General features: G+C 39.2%; 1 protein-coding gene across 1 annotated transcript in view; it reads left to right on the top strand.

Moving 5' to 3' along the window:
• Nucleotides 1-10,816, top strand: part of LOC126279081 (malate dehydrogenase, cytoplasmic) — a 32,501-nt gene extending 21,685 nt beyond the window's left edge. The window contains exons 4-5 of the mRNA XM_049979541.1: nucleotides 5,927-6,151; nucleotides 9,777-10,816. Of these exons, the coding sequence (XP_049835498.1) occupies nucleotides 5,927-6,151; nucleotides 9,777-9,884 (333 nt within the window). The 3' untranslated portion in view covers nucleotides 9,885-10,816. The remainder of the gene's footprint in view (nucleotides 1-5,926; nucleotides 6,152-9,776) is intronic.
• Nucleotides 10,817-13,440: the final 2,624 nt, after the last annotated feature.

Genomic DNA, 13,440 nt, shown 5'->3' with positions numbered 1-13,440 from the left:
TGTCATAGTGAACACTTGGCAAGGTTGTAAGGTTATTGTAGGGGTTGTGATGTAACCACTTATTTTACCAGTAAAACTTTGACGTACCCTCTCCGTATAATGGGAACTGATGCTTCCCATAATAAAATAAGTGAAACGCGTATGGCAACGAACAAACTGCCTTTATTTAGTTGCATAGACGGTACATGCCTCCACGAATTAAGAGCGATTAAGGGAAAGACGGAAAACAGATAAAAATGACGATTCAACAAATACATCCAAAGCGGTACTACAGTGTCAAAAAATGGGCTAGAAAGGGTCTTAACGTCCCTGATAAGAATTTAAAATGGCTGAAGTCTTTCCAGTTTTACATAATTTTTGGCAAATTCAATAAAGAAGTCCAATAACTTTTGCTTAAGACACAAATCGTTAGCCGGGCATTTTTGGTGAATTGCGATCAATGAGCAAAGTATCCAAGACAATATTAAGCAAACGATTTTGTATTAACCTTGTCTGAGGCATACTTATTGTGTATATGTGTCAAGGTACACACTTCAAAAAACGTTTTGCATCACCTCAGTTCCAAGAGATCCAGAACCTCTACAGAAAATTGGAATAGAGATCAACATAAACACCATTTCCGTCCTTTTTATTGCTCATCAAAACCACACATTGCATGTTGTACCACCATACAGCAAGACCTTCAGAGGTGGTGGTCGAGATTGCTGTACACACCAGTACCTCTAATACCCAGTAGCATGTCGTCTTGCATTGATACATGCCTACATTTGTCGTGGCATACTTCCACAAGTTCATCAAGGCACTATTGGTCCAGATTGTCCCACTCTGAAGGTGATTCGGTGTAGATCCCTCAGAGTGGTTTGTGGATCACGTTGTCAGTAAATGGCCATTTTCAATCTATCCCAGGCATGTTTGATACGGGTCATATCTGGAGAACATGTCGGACACGCTAGTAGAGCGATGTCGTTATCCTGAAGGAAGTTATTCACAAGATGTGCACAATGGGGGCACGAATTGTCGTCCATGAAAAAGAATGCCTCGCCAATATGCTGCTGATAGGTTGCACTATCAGTCAGAGGATGGCATTCTTGTATCATGCAGCCATTAAGGTGCCTTCCATGACCACCAGCGGTGTATGTCAGCCCCACTTAATGCCATCTCAAAATGTCAGGCAACCTCCATCCTGCTGCACTCACTGGACATTGTGCCTAAGGCACCCAGCCTGCCGGGTTGCCTCCAAACATGTCTCCAACGATTGTCTGGTTGAAGGTAAATGCGACACTCATTGGTTAAGAGAATGTGATGCCAATTCTGAGTGGTCTATTCGGCATGTTGTTGGGCCCATCTGTACCACACTGCATGGTGTTGTGGTTGCGAAGATGGACCTCGCCATGGATGTCGAGAGTGAAGTTGTGCGTCGTGCAGCCTATTGCGCACAGTTTGACTCGTAACACGATGTCCTGTGGCTGTTCGAAAAGCATTATTCAACATGCTGGCCTTGCTGTCAGGGTTCTTCAGAGCCACAATCTGTGGTAGTGGTCATCCAATGCATTAGTAGCCCTTTGGCGGCTTGAGCAAGGCACGTCATAGACAATTCCTGTCTCACTTTATCTCCTCTGGCCGAACAACATTGCTTTGGTTCACTCGGAGACCCCTGGACAATTCCCTTGTTGAGAGTCCTTTCTGGCACAAAGTAACAATGCGGGCGCAATCGAACTGCGATATTGACTGTCTAGGTATGGTTGAACCACAGACAATACGAGCAGTGTACCTCCTTCCTGGTGGCATGACTGGAACTGATTGGCTGTCATACCCCCTCCATCTAGTAGGTGCTGCTTATTCATAGTTGTTTACATCTTTGGGCGGGTTTAGTGACATCTCTGCACAGTCAAAAGGATGTGTCTGTGATACAGTATCCACAGTCAACATCTATCAAACCGGGGTGATGCAAAACTTCTTTTGATATGTGTGAATGTTGTGAAGTATATAAAAACTTGACAGATCTATAGAATTCTTTTATATGTAAGCAGCACACCCTGCTTTAGCTGCGAAAAAGAAGGTAGCCGGGTGAAAAATGCTCCTATTGGAGCACAAAAAAGGCAGATATGTTCCTCTTTAAAAGTCTTGGACAGAAAATCAGCTGCCTCAGTCCTCATTCTGCCTTTGATGCCAAAAATTTTGCAGTATGAACATGTTCACACTTTCTTGTGCTGAAAGAGAGAAGCGGAGAGACAGTGCGGTGGAAGAGAGAAAATACCAAGAGAGTGAGAGAGGAAGGAATAGCAGCAGTGAGAGCTAATGAAATGAAAAATATGAATGAGTGGAGACCATATGTAGGTGGGGGAGGTATGTTCTGCATCATTCCAGATCAGTGAACTTTAACACACAGGTATGGTGGAGGGTGTGTTTTTGACCAAAATTTTAAACACTTTGGTGTAGAGGAAAAAGTAAGTTGGAACCTCTAGAATTTTTGAGTTGCTGAGATGTGGTAGAGGCAGGGCAAAGGGAAAGAAAGACAAAAGGAGACAGTGTGAGAGGGGAGACAATGGCAGTGGGATATACTATAAATCAATGGATACAAAGGAGACAGTGGTAAAGAGACACATATAGACAGTGGCAGTGAGAGGGAGATGCTGAGTATGAAAGCATAACTACAATGAGAGACTAGTGTGTTCTGTATTAAGAACGTGAATATATCTGCATGTCAAAAATTTTGGTGAAGGTGGAATGAGGATGGAGGCAGCTGGTTCCTGACTTTTCTGTCAGAGCCTTCTAAACAGGAAAATATTTGCCTGTTTCATACTACAACAGGAGCATTTTTTGTGCTAAGCTTAATATGTACAGTTCTTAAATGAATTACTTATGTAAATGCCGTTATTGACTTGTCTAGTATCTGGAACAGTAATCTCTACATTTAATAAAATTGTAACCTACTACTGTCTGTACATAGGAGATATTTAAGAAAACTTAATATGAGGGATCTTCACAATAGGAATGCGAGCCAAGACAATTATTTTTAAGAATTTTTGTCTGTTTGCGTGTATGTATGTATATTTTTACGTGCATCACACAAAAACTACTGCACGAAATTGGATGTGGTTTTCACAGTTGTATTGTTGGAGGTTTTAACTCAAAATCTTGTATGTTCCATCTTGATATGGCCAATTTATCTTTGCATACAGTGTGTTTCATTTAACTTGGGTCAGTAAGGGGAAATCAGAATACTAGGAGATACAGGGAAACTGTCTTAGGAATCTTTAGGTGCTTTTCTGTGAAAAGAAATTTGACCATAATCAATTTTTTGGTCAAGCATGAGTTGTCTATGAAAATGAGTAAAATTGGCAAAAAAATTTCTATACGAATCGACTCAGTTTTGTGTAAGAATCATTTCATTATAGGCGAAGAAAGAAATTGGAACAGCAAAAGTTTTATAAAACTAAACTAAATAAATCAGGATATTTTTTATCATGATAATGATGTTAACAGCTAAATCCTGTGATCCGTAAACATTCTTGAATTCATTCTTGAATAAATGCAACTATTATCATAGTTAAGTTTGTCGAGGAGTAGTAATGCCTTCCTCAAAACAATCCATTGGTATTTCATACTTCGAATATACAAACACATCAGTTGTTAACCGATGTGCCCTTTTGATAGCTTCATCTTCAGTTTTCATATATCCGTGTATCTCACCAATAATGAGCTTCAGGATTTTTAAAAATTCGCATGGATTCAAAATCCAAGGGAACAACGTTGCAGACAAAAGCTAGTTGTAGATAAAAAGGACCAATAAATAAATATGTAGTTGTCATTCATGAATGTCATGTATTCCACTGTGTAAGAAGTTGAGGGTTCTTTTGTTGACACTGACATGCATCTATTTCTCGATATTATTTAACAATATGCCTGTATTTGAAAGATATAGATACTGACGATGATGAGTATTAGAAATATAATAAAAACAAAGATTCCAAGACTTACCAAGCGGGAAACCGCCGGCAGACAGGCACATGAACAAAACACACAAACACACACACAGAATTACTAGCTTTCGCAACCGATGGTTGCTTCTTCAGGAAGGAGAGGGAAAGACGAAAGGATGTGGGTTTTAAGGGAGAGGGTAAGGAGTCATTCCAATCCCGGGAGAGGAAAGACTTCCCTTAGGGGAAAAAAAGGACAGGTGTACACTCGCACATGTGCGGATGGGTGTGTGTGTGTGTGTGTGTGTGTGTGTGTGTGTGGGCGCGCGCGCGAGCGTACACCTGTCCTTTTTTTCCCCTAAGGGAAGTCTTTCCGCTCTCGGGATTGGAATGACTCCTTACCCTCTCCCTTAAAACCCACATCCTTTAGTCTTTCCCTCTCCTTCCTGAAGAAGCAACCATCGGTTGCGAAAGCTAGTAATTCTGTGTGTGTGTGTGTGTGTGTGTGTGTGTGTGTGTGTGTGTGTGTGTGTGTTTGTTCATGTGCCTGTCTGCCGGCGGTTTCCCGCTTTGTAAGTCTTGGAATCTTTGTTTTTATTATATTTTTCCCATGTGGAAGTTTCTTTCTATTTTATTTACATGAGTATTAGAAATGATATACATATAGGGAGCATGTCCATTTCAACTCACTGCTGCAAAAATTGAAACTGAAATTTCAAACCAAAGTTGAAGGCTTTGTTCTTGGCAGACTCCTGCACTCTGTAGGAATATCCAAATTTCATTTAAACCTCTAAAGTGGGTTGTTGTTGTGGTCTTTAGTCCTGAGACTGGTTTGATGCAGCTCTCCATGCTACTCTATCCTGTGCAAGCTTCTTAATCTCCCAGTATCTACTGCAACCTACATCCTTCTGAATCTGCTTAGTGTATTCATCTCTTGGTCTCCCTCTACGATTTTTACCCTACACGGTGCCCTCCAATGCTAAATAGGTGATCCCTTGATGCCTCAGAACATGTCCCACCAACCGATCCCTTCTTCTGGTCAAGTTGTGCCACAAACTTCTCTTCTCCCCAATCCTATTCAATGCTTCCTCATTAGTTATGTTATCTTCCCATCTAATCTTCAGCATTCTTCTGTAGCACCACATTTCTAAAGCTTCAATTCTCTTCTTGTCCAAACTATTTATCATCCATGTTTCACTTCCATACATGGCTACACTCCATACAAATACTTTAGGAAAAGACTTCCTGACACTTAAATCTATACTCGATGTTAACAAATTTATCTTTTTCAGAAACACTTTCCTTGCCATTGCCCGTCTACATTTTATATCTTCTCTACTTCGACCATGATCAGTTATTTTGCTCCCCAAATAGCAAAACTACTTTACTACTTTGTCTCATTTCCTAATCTAATTCCCTCAGCATCACCCGACTTAATTTGACTACATTCCATTATCCTCATTTTGCTTTTGTTGATGTTCATCTTATATCCTCCTTTCAAGACACTATCCATTCCATTCAACTGCTCTTCCAAGTCCTTTGCTGTCCCTGACAGAATTACAATGTCATCAGCGAACCTCAAAGTTTTTATTTCTTCTCCAGTGCAAAATTGTTTTTAATGGCTGTTTTCCCATTCCTATTTTTATTCAAATAAAATTACCACTTTATGCTGTTTGTTTGTTGTTGTCATTGTTGTTAAAGCCTGTGAGGTATTATTTTGAGATATTTTAAATATGTTAACCTTTGTGACAATCACTTGAATGTACAGCATTTGTATTTAAGGAAATTCTGTTTCACTTTCACATCCATCCAGTCTGTTATACTTTCCTTCATCACTGTAGTCTTTGTGAATCAATCTAGACAAATTATTTGTTGCTGAATTATGTACATATATAATTAAAAATTTTGTTTTGTTTTGCAGTGATTTAAAATTTTCACCTGTTTGTTTTATATATTCTACAACAAATTGCATCCCTTGTTCTGAATTTCTGCTTTTGGTATTTTAGACAGTTCAGAAGCGTGGAGCAGCTGTCATTTCAGCTCGTAAGATGTCTTCTGCAATGTCTGCTGCAAAAGCTGCTGCTGACCACATGCATGACTTGTGGTTTGGCACAGCACCTGGCGAAGTTGTATCCATGGGTGTTATCAGTGATGGATCGTATGGAGCTCCACCAGATGTTGTTTTCTCCTTTCCTGTTACTATAAAAAACAAACAATGGGAAATTGCTCAGGTATGTATCACAGGTCCAATCTGAAGAACTGTATTGTCATTCGTCTGACTTGACACGAAAAGGGAACAGTAGAAATTAACTGATACAATAGTGCATACAAAAACTGCCCACACTTAAGTAAAATATAATGGGCAGATTTCAATGACTTGCAAAAATCATAAAACCATGACAGCACATACTGTAGATATTTTTCTAAAACTACCTAAATTCTTGCTTCTTCACTCCAACAAATAGATATAGTACACAAATAAAACAAATACTGCGGGCAATTTTTGCCACCCTTTAGTGGTGCTAGGGTTAATTAAGTTATCCGTGTCTTTCTTACAAAGCTTGAGCAGTGTAGCTTTGTTTGATAATACACTTTCTCCTCTCAGTTATGGCTAAAAATAAAACAGATATAATGGGGATGGTAGAGGTAATAGTTAAAGAATTGAAGAATTTGGATTTACCCTTTGGCTGCTGTGGGCATTTGTACACATCCTGCTCCACCATTCCTCAGGTGTTATGGATATATATAAGTGTGTCAGTTTGGTTTTCCTACAGTGCTATGAACGTCTGTATGCATTCTGAGCTGCTGAACTGTCACTGCTACGGATGAGTTAAAGCTTAGAGTATTTATCATGCAATATATGTGCCTCATTGCATTATATCATGTGCAAGAAGTGTCGTTTAGATATCTTGAATCATTTATTAGGTATGAAGATTGTGATAATGTGATTTCTGATGTGCAAGGACAGGAATGGGTGTGTAGTGCACAACCCTCATTTGAATATAAAACCCAATAACTCGAGAGCAAATGAGATATTGTTCTGCTCTGTTTTAAATAAACTTTCGATATCTTACCTACATTTCATTCACTGTATGAGCTAGTCACAACCATACACAAAGTTTACGCAATGTGTTTATACCTCTGCAAAATCTTTATAAACTTTCGTGCAGTGTTTCAGTTAATTTGATGCAGCACACGAACTATGGTGTATAATGAAAAGAAATAGTACTTTTATCAAGCAAAGATATCAGACTGTAAGATGTACAGAAAATGAAATTTTTCGACCTAATAGTTTTCTTAACCCACTTCTGAGGATCCTGTGTGAGAGCGCAAGCCTTACGGGCACAGATTTTGAAATCGCCTGTTATATCTCGTATTTCCAACTTTAGTGCCCTAAATATAATCAGTGGCTTTCATGGGAATATGTAGAAACAGAAAATACCAAAATGGATGCTTAAAACACCTTCTTATAAACACACAGGAAACAAAATATAAAGGATAGAAATTTTGAAACCATTACTGAATGGTTGGTTTCCAGTACATAAATTTTACTGAGCAGTAAATTTGTGCAAGAAAACTCCAATTTTAAGTCACTATTTTTTGCTGGTGTCTTTTGCACTCACTCAAAAGTCCCAGATTTTACATTCATAGTTTGACATTCTTCTGCAACCCACACAACCTAATTGGGGAGGTGGGTGTAAGACCATGTCAGCTGTGTCTGTCAGGTCACTTGCATACAATGGAGGTTAAAATCTGATAAGTATATCGAAGCAGTGAGCAAGTCCACTTTGACAGAACTGGGCATATCACGTGTGATCGTCCATCAGATACAAAATTCAATAACTTGAGACTGAAATGAGATACTCTTCTACTCTCAATTTTAACTGAAATTTCGATATGTTAACTACATTTCATTCCGTCCAATGTTCGAGCAAAAATCAACCATATGCAAAGTTTACGTGGTGCTTTTTTTTTACCTTTTCAAACTCAACTTTCTGTCCAGTGTTTTACCTAATTTGGTTTACTGCCTTAAGTATGACAGATAACAAAAGAAATTCAATTATTTACGAGTGAAGCTATTGGATTGTAAGATGTGCAAAAATCAATTTTTTTATCTAATAGTTTTTGAAATAACAGATTAAGTATTTCATATTGCCACAATGCCATCTCTCAGCACAGGCACCAGCATTTGGCAAGCAGTGCAGCCATAGCCAAAGATGCCGCAGGTGCTGGGCGCACATCTGTAGAAGCGAAAGTGTTAATATCGTATCTTGCAATTTGGCACTGTTTGTAGAGAAACACACTTAGTTAATAACTTCGACTAAAAATGAAATAAAGATGAATAAATGTTGCTAGCTGCATTTTTAATTGTGAAAAGTAGGTTTCCATAAATTTGCAGAGATAGATACTTATTTTATTTTGAGGAAACTGGTAATAAATATACCATCTCCTCTTCTCTCTGTTGTCATTACTATAGCTTTACACAGTTGGTTGAAATGAATTAGTGACTTTCCACATTCAGAAGAATCCATAGAAATCATTGAAAGTTGAGTAGTTGGCTCATATTCATTTGATCATTTGGGATATGTTTATACATAGAAGTATTTTATCAAGTTAAGCATATTATGCATTTGGTATTACTGATCTGTATATAATTCAGTGAAATTGCATTGTATGTTTGGTGCGCAAAATTAACTTCCAAATTTTATTGATTTTTTAAAAAAATTCTATTAATGCAGTACATTCATTTCTTTTAATAAAGAAATGGGAAAAAATTGATCATTTTATCAGAGTGGTTACATTTCCTTTAAAACAGTTTACTAATGTGTGACAAAATTATATACAAGAAAAAGTCTTCACACATGTGCTCTCCTACATACTCTAACATTGTTTGTATTTCATTTCTGTGACTGTCACGAGATTGCACTGGACTGTGAAACAGTGCTGTTGTTTACTATGAATCTCTCACTTTAATACTTGCTTGAACACATTAATGCTAGATGAAGTACAAAAAAGGTACTTTCCCAATCTTTCATTCTCACTCCCACTTACTATACTTATAAACTATACTACGAAAATGAGAGTGCTACTCACCATAAAGATGACACCTCAAGTTGCAGACAGGCACAATGAAAAGATAGCTACACGTTACAGCGTTCAGCCAAAGCCTTTTTCAGCAAAGAAAATGTGCACACAATCATACAACCACTACCACCAGCATCTCCAACCGGAATGTGGCTGTCAAATGAATAGCAATCTGTAGTGGTTGGGATAAGTAAGAGGGATAGCAGAGTACAGATAGGGGAAGAGAAGAGCACTGTCTGTCAGGCCATTCAGGGCGTAGGTATTAAAAGGTAGGGGCCTGGGAGGGAAAACGGAGAAGATATTGTGGATACTCCAACCTTTATTAATAGATAGAATTTTCACTTCAAAAAAAATTTTGGATACAGAACTCTGTTTGATAAGAAACTGCTGTAAACTATTCCCATCTGTGGTTTCAGGCAACAAAGAATGTAACTTTTTATAGAGGAGTGCTGTTTATTCAAAGAATGAAATACTTTTAGAAAATATTTTGCCTTTGTGTACAGTTCTAATGTAGAAAGTCGCATATCTAAGATTAAAATCAATGGCACTTGAAGATAAATTGCAATTTTAGAAATAACATTTGATAATGAAGCAATAAATGACTGGATGCCTAGATATGAGATGTTACTGTTGTAATTTTGACTGTCAGATTGTCATCTAAGGAGGCACAAAACAGTTCCTGTAGATATATTTTATTTATTGTGCAATTTACCTTAATGTAAGAGCTGTAGTCCATAGAAATGCAAATTTAAATGTTTATTTATGATACAGGGACTGCCACTGGATGATTTTGGTAAAGAAAAATTGGCGATTACTGGCAAGGAGCTACTGGAGGAACGCACTGAAGCACTTGCTGTGTGTGAATCTTGCAATCTGTAGGGAATTGCAGGACAAATTAGTAATGAGGGAAGCGCAGTGAGGTCTCTGGATCAGTGAGTCAGACCACTAGTAAAAGGATTACATTGCTTTTCATTATATTTAGTGCCAAAGATAGTGAAAGGAATATGTAAGTTATTGCATTTTCTTGTTTCTCATTCCCAGCTTATTGGCTCAAGGAAGAGTAAACTAAGGTAGTGTTACATTAGTGATACTATACTCGCAGCTTTTAATAGGATTGATACTACTTTATCAGTATATATTTGCAGTTCAGTGGGCATTCCAGTGCTGAAAAACTTGCTTATATGGTTACTTTTTATGTGCCTCGCTAATACGATTTCACATTGCTTTTTCTTTTATACTCCAGTTTTTCTTTGCCGTTTAATTATTGCTGTGCAAATCAGTGTAGCTTAACCCCCCACCCTTCGTTTTGATGGATGAAAATGTAATGTTTTATAAATGTCAGAGGAAAAATAACCACCTGTTACGTTACAGATTAGAAACTATTTTTATGTATATAAAATGAACTTCCCTTTCATAAAACAGGGTGCAATTTGGACGAGATTTTACAAAGGTTCCTAGGTTCTTCACTAGATTAAGAAGCTGTTATATAACTGAAGATTGTGATACTCGTTTTGACAATTCTCACCCACTGCCAGAGGCTGTGTGTTTCCCTACTGTTATTCTTGTGTTAATGTACTCACTGACAGCCTCACATCACACCTTTCCAGGGTCCATTGTGCAAGCTAGTTATGAACTGTAGCTAGTGAGATACACCTAGGTAATATGAATACTCAGGTAGAATCAGTTCCATATTTTTGTTTTAAAATGATGTTAAACATTGGAAAGAAAATGTTTGTTTAAAATCTTGTTAAAGTTTATATGTATATAAATTTGTTATTTCACTTTGGGAATAAATTTGTTAATGCAGTTGATCTTTGTTTCACCTTGTTTCATTCACTTACATCCAATCTAAAAGTGTCAACAATGTAGGAAAACACAGATTGCAACTTAATGCAAAGAAGACTTTTCTAGTTGCAGTCAGGCACAATTAAGAAACTCATATATAGTTTTCGACCACAGCCTTTGCCTGCAAAAAAAAAAAAACAACAAAAAACAAAAAAAAAACTCTTCATGGGTACAATACTGCCAACTCCAGCATCTCAGGCCAGCATGCAACATCACACTTGGCCAGCATGCAACATCACACTTGGGGGTGCAAGCAGCAATCTGGAGTGGGTGAGGAAGGGGAAGCGATAGTAGTGTACAGGTGGGAAGAGAGACGAACATTGTCTGGAGGAATGTGCAGGGACTAGACTGCCAACATGTATAGTGTCAGGAGGTCGTGGGGCAGGAAAGTGGAAAAAAAAGAGCAAAAAAAGGGAGAGGACCAAGGAAAGATGGGCAGATGCATTGGCAGAGGGCTGCAAATAAACGGATGGGATATGAGAATGGGGACAGAGGGGGTGGAAACTGTTAAGTGGAGGGTGTGAGGATAGTAGTTACCGTAGGTCGAGGCTGGAATAATTGTGGGAGCAGAGAATTTGTTATAAGGATAACTCCCATTTGTGCAGTTCAAAAAAGCTGGTGGTGAAGGGTAGGATCCAGATCACTCGGGTAATGAAGGGACCATTGAAATTAAGTGTAATATCTTCAGCTGCATGTTGTGCTACAGGGTGGTCTATTTTGCTCTTGGCCACAGTTCAGCAGTGGCCGTTCATCCAGGTGGACAGCTGGTTGGTAGTCATACCAATATAAAAAGCTGTGCAATGATTGCAGCAGAGCTGGTAAATGACATAGCTGCTTTCACAAGTGGCCTGGCCGGTGATGGTTTAAGAGAAACCTGTGATAGGACTGGAATAGGAAGTGCTGAGTGGGTGGATTGGGCAGGTTTTGCATCTGGATCTTCCACAGGGATATGATCCCTGTGGCAAGGGGTTGGGATTGGGAGTGGCTTTGAGATGAACTAGGATGTTGTGGAGGTTGGGTGGGTGACGAAACACCACTTTCGGAAGGGTGGAAAGTATCTCGGGTAGGATTTCCCTCACTTCTCGGCATGATGAAAGATGTGGTTTAGTTGCTCCAGCTTGGGTTGGTACTGAATGATGAAGGGGACACTCCTTTGTGGTTGGTTCTTGAGGGTATTGGGAGTTTGAGGGGAAATGGCACGGACGATCTGTTTGCAGACTAGTCTGGAGGATACTTCTTGTCTGCGAAGGCATTGGTGAGACCCTGAGCTGGGTAGCAAGGAGAGGGATTTTTTGGTGTGGAAGGGATTGCGACTGTCAAAATGTGGACATAGGTACGGATGGAGCCACCGGAGTGCAGGTGGTCAGCATATAGGAAGGTGGCACTCTGGGTTGAGGAGGCCCATGTGAAGTGGAAGGGGGGGGGGGGGGGGGGGGGAGATGTTGAGGTTGTGAAGGAACGAAGATAAGGTGTCTTGGCCCTGAATCTAGATCATGAAGATATCATCAATGAACCTGAACCAGGCTAGGGATTTGGTGTTTCGGAAGTCTATGGAGGACTCCTCTAGATGGCCCATAAAAAGATTGGCTTAGGAGGGTTCCATGCAGGTACCCATGGCTTTTCAGCAGATTGTTTGTATACCATCCCTTCAAATGATAATTTTTGAGTTTGCGATTTTATGGAGCATGTAGAAGGTTGGGTGTCATAGGGGTGAGGAGGGAAATGGATTGAGTGGAGACTGTTTATTTGCAGCCCTCTGCCAACGCATCCACCAATCTTTTCCCACTCCTCTCCTCTCCTCTCCTTTTCTATTCTTTTTTCCCCATCTCCCTGCCCCACAACTTCCTGATGCTGTGTGTGTTCGCAGTATAGTCCCTGCACACTACACCAGACAGCATTAGTTTTTCTCCCTGCCGCTACACTACTAACACTACCCCCTCCTCCCCTCTATCAAGATTACTGCTTTAATTGTGCCTGCCTGCAACCTGACGTGTCTTCTTTACAGTGAGTAGCAATCTGTCTTTTCCTACATCATTGATATTCCTATCTGGAGTTTCCATTGTTTGATTCAATGTAAAAGTATAAAAGATGTCATTTAAAAGTATTATATTCTATAATATAATTGCGTAGGCTTGCGCGGCCAGAGTCGGTCGAGATAAAAGTGACCAATAAAACAAACTATCTTTTTAATATTATGACGTTATGGCATGCACAGTGAACAATAACAACAAATATAAGGGCCACTGCATAGCTAGAATGCACCAGTAGCTGAAAAAGAAGGCTACTGCAACTGTGGCCGAAACATTGGTTTGTTTCTCCAGCTGCAGTAGTTTTATACTATATGATGTGGTACCATACTCAAACTTTTATGTCTTATATTCTTTTCTGGTCCAGGATAGCCAGATAAGGTAGCAAAAAGTTGAGTACCTTTATCAAAACTAACTTCAGTGACGCTCATTCTAAGAATGAACACAAGGTGGGGATAGTAAAAGTGGTAGTTTTTTTCCAGTTTAATTACTTTTAGCAGCAGCTGTTGTCAGTGCTATTAAAAACAAGTGGCGCAGAAGTAGTTGATCAAACAAAGAAATCT

This window comes from Schistocerca gregaria, chromosome 6 (genome assembly GCF_023897955.1).
Source record: "Schistocerca gregaria isolate iqSchGreg1 chromosome 6, iqSchGreg1.2, whole genome shotgun sequence".
Taxonomy (NCBI): Eukaryota; Metazoa; Arthropoda; class Insecta; order Orthoptera; family Acrididae; genus Schistocerca; species Schistocerca gregaria.
The sequence above is the reverse complement of the archived record's forward strand: the minus strand, read 5'-3'. Positions and strand labels throughout refer to the sequence as shown.